This window comes from Triturus cristatus, chromosome 3_1, assembly GCF_964204655.1.
Source record: "Triturus cristatus chromosome 3_1, aTriCri1.1, whole genome shotgun sequence".
Lineage (NCBI taxonomy): Eukaryota > Metazoa > Chordata > Amphibia > Caudata > Salamandridae > Triturus > Triturus cristatus.
In genome coordinates, this window is record NC_140583.1 from 754,121,808 (window position 1) to 754,127,682 (window position 5,875).

At 43.2% G+C, this 5,875-nt stretch overlaps 1 protein-coding gene across 1 annotated transcript; it reads right to left on the reverse strand.

Annotated features, from left to right (window-relative positions):
- Nucleotides 1-617: 617 nt before the first annotated feature.
- Nucleotides 618-4,853, reverse strand: LOC146860922 (mucin-5B-like). The gene is made up of 4 exons (XM_085646189.1): nucleotides 4,797-4,853; nucleotides 3,603-3,734; nucleotides 2,046-2,091; nucleotides 618-733 (listed from the first exon to the last, which is right to left on the reverse strand). Exons 1-4 carry the CDS (start codon nucleotides 4,830-4,832, stop codon nucleotides 618-620), a joined length of 330 nt encoding a protein of 109 aa, XP_085502315.1. The 5' UTR covers nucleotides 4,833-4,853.
- Between the last annotated feature and the right edge of the window lie 1,022 nt (nucleotides 4,854-5,875).

Sequence of the window (5,875 nt, forward strand, 5' to 3'; positions counted from 1 at the left end):
CTGAGCTCAGTGAGAAGGGAATGTGTGGGACTCCAGTGAAGTGTGCCTGGGCTCAGTGAGAAGGGAATGAGTGGGACTCCAGTGAAGTGTGCCTGAGCTCAGTGAGAAGGGAATGAGTGAGACTCCAGTGAAGTGTGCCTGTGCTCAGTGAGAAGGTAATAAGTGAGACTCCAGTGAAGTGTGCCTGGGCTCAGTGAGAAGGGAATGAGGGGGACTCCAGCGAATTGTGCCTGGGCTCAGTGAAAAGGGAGTGGGACTCCAGTGAAGTGTGCCTGGGCTCAGTGAGAAGGGAATGAGTGGGACTCCAGCGAAGTGTGCCTGGGCTCAGTGAGAAGGGAATGAGTGGGACTCCAGTGAAGTGTGCCTGAGCTCAGTTAGAAGGGAATGAGTGGGACTCCAGTGAAGTGTGCCTGAGCTCAGTGAGAAGGGAATGTGCGGGGCTCCACTACAGGGCAGAGGTTAGTGGTATAGGAATGACTATGACACACCTGGAAAGTGCAGAGCAGGGAAATGTCTATGGTTCTGGAGAACACTCTATTTCCAGACACGGGAACCAGTTCAGTGATCAGTGTTCATCCCACACTCTGCGTAGATCTTGTACTGTATGTTGCAAACACTTACCCTGAGGAGATGCTGCAAAGCCCCTCACAAACAGACAGCTCAACGGTTGCGTTGCATGTGCCATGAGATAGGACCGTTGCCTTCGGTTGAGGTGTGCAAGACGACTGGGGCACTGTAAGAATGAGAAGGTCAACATCTTTGCCACAGGGTAAAATAACCCTTTGCAGGTTTGTGTATTCTGGATTGAAATGGGGGCAAATGTCTTGTTCTTAAATTCTCCTCAGAAGTATCTATTTATGAATATTACCAACATAGTGAAAAGAGAACCTTAGACACCACCTATACACACACTGTCTTTCACCGAGCCTGTATCTCAGGTGAAACCAGTGTGAGATGGTACCTCCTTCATCATAAAATACAACACTAGTAGGAATCAGTGCATGGTGACTATATTTCACAAAAAAGAGACATCTGACATGAAGCTCACCGATTCAAAGGGAGTAAAAAAGACTTAAAGACTTAGGGCCCGATTCACATAACTAACTTAAGAAAAAATCCTAAACTTACTACCATTTTCGTATTCACAGAAGGCACTTACTCATTTTGGTATTCACAGAAGACACTTACTTATTTCGGTATTCACAGAAGTTAGGAGTCCTAATTTTAGTACTCCTAAATGCCTTCTGTGAATACCGAAAGTCTTAAAATTAGGATTTTTCTCGGTTTAGGAGTCCTAAAGTTAGGACTCCTAACTTTACTACTACTAAACTGAGAAAAATCCTAATTTTAAGGCTTTCGGTATTCACAGGAGGCATTTAGGAGTCCTAAAGTTAGGAGTCCTAACTATACTACTACTAAACTGAGAAAAATCCTAATTTGAACTCTTTCGGTATTCACAGAAGGCATTTAGGAGTCTTAATGATAGGACTTCTAACTTCTGTGAATACTGAAATGAGTAAGTGCCGTCTGTGAATACCAAAATGAGTAAGTGCCTTCTGTGAATACCAAAATGGTAGTAAGTTTAGGATTTTGTCTTAAGTTAGTTCTGTGAATCGGGCCCTTAAAGATCTGGTCTGACATGTGAGATGTCACTCAGTCAAGTATGATATTACTTCTCTTCCAGCACTGACGATGTTACTTATGCCTCCAAGTAGTATCAAATAATTGTAGACAACACTGACAAACATATTGCTCCTAGTAAACGATTCCAGCATAACGTTATTCTCAGCCCTAAAAAAACTAAGCATAAAAGCTGTAACTCAGCTACTCCTTCATTCAATCTCTCTCGCAAATGACCGGACACTTAGAAAACCCTGAGGAGTCTACCTAAGCTTATAGAAACAACACGGTATGGCCTATCAAAAAACATCTGACAAATGACGCTCTATTACTATTAGAAAACAAAAAAATAACAGAAAGAGTCATGAAGGGATAGCTTATAAGAGACATCCCTTTCAGCACCGAGTTACAATACAATTACTTACATTTACAGAGTTCGCAGCAACCATCGGATGTCTTCTGTCTGTATTCCTGGAATAAAATAAGGTATGAATATATGAAAAACCAGACACTGGTTAGACCAATCAATGTATGATGATATTCTCAAGAACCTCAACATAACCTCAACAATCTGAACGTGATTATGCAGGAGGCTATGCCAGGGATCACGAATTCCTACTCATAACCACCCACCTCTCAGCCTAGAAAAATAGTTTGACCACGGAAGACGTAGAGCACCATGTGAATTACAGACTGCCTGCACCGTCAGGGAGTACACAATATTTGACTAGAAAGGGAGCAGAGAACTCACTTTTCAGACTATGGGGATCACTTAGACACTAGAAGACATCTCGCAGGACCGCCAGGGCAGCGGAGGCCTATTGGGAGATCTTGACCTGCCTGGCGGAAATGTGTGTACGATGAAGGAAAACACCACTGCTGATGCTCCACTCACACCACTGCCAGTTTGCCCAGCTCCACTGTCTTTAAAGTGCCATTTGACTACCTGTTTTGTTTACAGACACCATATGAAGATCTTGGTACATTTTCCCTGTTCGTGTCCCCCATGCACCAGACACAGATAGGGAAACTCAGTACCAAACGGCGTGGGCTCAATAGGGTGACCTGACCATCACTGTGACCCCACTGCCTTTGACGAATGGACCGCTATGTCAGAGGTTTACACTGATCAAGCCAGTGAATGCTTTGCCGGTGTAAACACAGAAGTTTCCCTTTAGAGTTTTTAACAGTTTTGTCTTTCTCAGCACGGTCTCACTGCAGTAAGCACTTACAAAAAGTGTGAGAGCGCTACATAATCCTCAAAGGCTAGAAAGGGCTTTAGCTTTACACACACCAGCAGAAAAGGAGGACCAAATGGTTTTTGATCCATAATATTAATTCATAACATGCCAAGCATGGGAAGGTTCAGCGTCAGTCAGTAGGAGAAGATCCACCTGCTACTTACATGCAATTTCTTCTGTAGGCAACAAACAAACGAACCAGGCATCCATAACACACTGGAAGGTTATTCGCTGCCAGCTAAGGGCAAACTGCTTACTGTGCAATTTAGTAGCAAAGGATGAAAAAGGACTAAACTAAGGGTGCTTGTACCTTATGAAATAGAACCAGTTAGTTGAGCTTTTTTTGCTTATTTTGTGAAGCTCTCATATGCAAGAGAGGTGATTCCAACCAACAATGGTGCTAGCACCAAACAAAACTGACAGAAAGAGGATCTATCATTCACTCTGCAATCTAACTGCACTTTTGATGGTTGATCCAACAATCCTAGAGTAGGAAGAGGCACCCAAAAGAAGGTGAGTCATTACAGATTTCAGATACAGTAATTGCCAGGAGTCTGACATACTTCAAATATTATGACAACATATGCAGGGAGGATCATGTGGGAGGAGTTGTGAACACGAGACAGAAAGGGAAGTGTTGACGGGTGAGGCAGATGTTCTAGGCTAAGAAAATATAACATCCATTTGTGCCACAAAGTGATGCAATGAAAGGATACTTATTGAGGAATTAGAAAGACTTACATTTGGACAATCTGCGGGCTCTAGGGCTGGACACACCCTCTTCACAGAGGATACGACAAAATGATCATCGAATTTTTCACACTCGTATCGCATGCCGCAGTCATCACCGGATGGATTCCATATCTCTCCAACCTGAAATTTAAAAAAAATTCAAACAGGTGTGGGGGTTTCAAAGAAAACCTAGGCAAGGTCCTATTTTACAAATCATCACGATGGGTGTTGTTTGCACCGCACCTACATTGCACCCAATGGAAACAGAGGCATGTAAATAAAAAAAATATTCTTTATGCGTATTTCAGTAATAGAGATTTATAATTAACCCCACATATTATCCCACCTTTTGGCAAGAATATAAGATTTTATACTATATTTGGGCAAATATACTTATTCTCAAAGAGATAAAAAAAAAGAAAATCAGCTACTGTGAAAGGCTGACTATCATAAACCTATCTGATGTCTAACTGATATATCCTACCGTCAAGCAATTCACTTAATCTGCTCTAAATCTTTCAGTGCCATGTGTCCTTATTGGCACCACAATTAAATAAGGGACTGGGTGCCTTTGGAGTTATGTTACCCTTCATACTAGTCATATTTGTTTGCATAGTTATATCAGACACTGTTAAGAGTACTTGTTAAATGTAAATGTATGATCCCAGGGCACCTCCTCGTATCATGCGATCACAGACAGAGGACTACCAAGATGTATGTTATTGGCTAAATAATTGAATCAGCTATTCTGAAAGTACCAGCTGCTCCTGAAATTGAGAATTAGGACTCAAATGTACAGCTTTTTGGACGCTTCATTCTTGTTGCTCCCAATTAAACTGTTAAGCTGCTTTTGCCAAAGTAAAGGCACTCCCTCTGACCAGTGATGATACATTGTCTGTGTCCTCTAATGGAAGGCCAGCTGTGAAGTGTTGCACACCGGGCTGGGGTATCGATTAATGTATCCAGTGATCTGTGAGCCCTACGGCAGGCACCCTCCTATGTCCATCATTTCATTACATTCATACTGGATAAGGGCGGTGGGTCAAAGGAACCGCATGCTGTAACTGAGTACTTGCAGGGCAAGGCTGGACCTGCCTCCAATAGGTAACAACATCTAAACCACTCAACATGGTGCTGCAGCACCAGAATGACACGCAAGGCTCTAGGACAGGAGAGTGGAAGCATTCATCACAGCAGAGTTACCTCAAGGACTTTGGTTTCATTGTTCTGTGTCTTCATGACACACCGCGTCTGCACACCCTTTCCACAGCACCTGAGATGTCTTTCATGATTTGTTGTATGTGGCGCCCTCTTGAGAGAGGCCACAAATTCAGGTACAACATATTGATTCAGCAGTGCTCTCAAATCTTCGCCCTATCTCACTTCTTCCAATTTTGGGTAAAATCACGGAAACGTTTGTTTTAAAGGAGCTCACAAAATTTCTTGAAGAGCAACATATTCTTCATCCATGCCAAGCTGGATTCCGGCCCAAACATTCTACAGAGTCAGCCCTTATTGAAGTTTCCGATTCCCTGAAAATGATTGCAGATAGAGGCAGGAAGGGGGTTTTGATTCTGTTGGATTTGTCAGCTGTATTCGACACGATCTCTCATGACATTCTTTTGAGGCGTCTCAAATGCAGCGGCATTTCAGGTATGGTGTTGAGATGGATTAAATCCTTCCTGGTCTCACAGAGACAGGCTGTTACCCTGGGTCCCTTCCTCTCTTCCGAACGACCCATTACAGCAGGAGTCCCTCAGGGATCTTCCCTAAGTCCACTACTTTTCAATGTCTATATGGCTCCCCTCATTTCCCGGATTAGTTCCTTCGGGATTGAGGTTCTGTCATATGCAGATGACACTCAAATGATTATCTCTTTGGAGAACGACTCTACGCAAGCAGAAATGAATTTTAAAGTTTGTTTGACTGCGGTCCTTCAATGGATGTTGACTAATCATTTGAAGTGTAATACGGACAAAACAGAGATTCTTCCCATAGGGATGGACACTTCTTTCCACCCGTCTAATTGGTGGCCCGATGGACCAACCCCACCTCCTGAGGTTGTGAAGGTAGCCAGGAACCTAGGAGTCCAATTTGATAACTCCCTCTCTTTTCTTCCCCATACCAAAGCGGTCGCAGGAATGTGTTTCGGTTTAATCAAAACCCTAAAAAACTTCTTTCGGTTTCTCCCTCTGTCTGCTAGAAAGTCCGTAGCAGTGGCCCTGATACTCGCTCGTATGGACTATTGTAATGGGCTACTGGCTGGAGTTAATAGGTCAGTC

Coding starts and splice junctions, on each gene's coding strand:
- LOC146860922 (XM_085646189.1), bottom strand. CDS start 4,832: ATGAAGACACAGAACAATGAAACCAAAGTCCTTGAG. Junction 3,735..4,796: donor ATGAAACCAAAGTCCTTGAG/GTAACTCTGCTG, acceptor TTTAAATTTCAG/GTTGGAGAGATATGGAATCC. Junction 734..2,045: donor TTGCTGCGAACTCTGTAAAT/GTAAGTAATTGT, acceptor TCATTCTTACAG/TGCCCCAGTCGTCTTGCACA.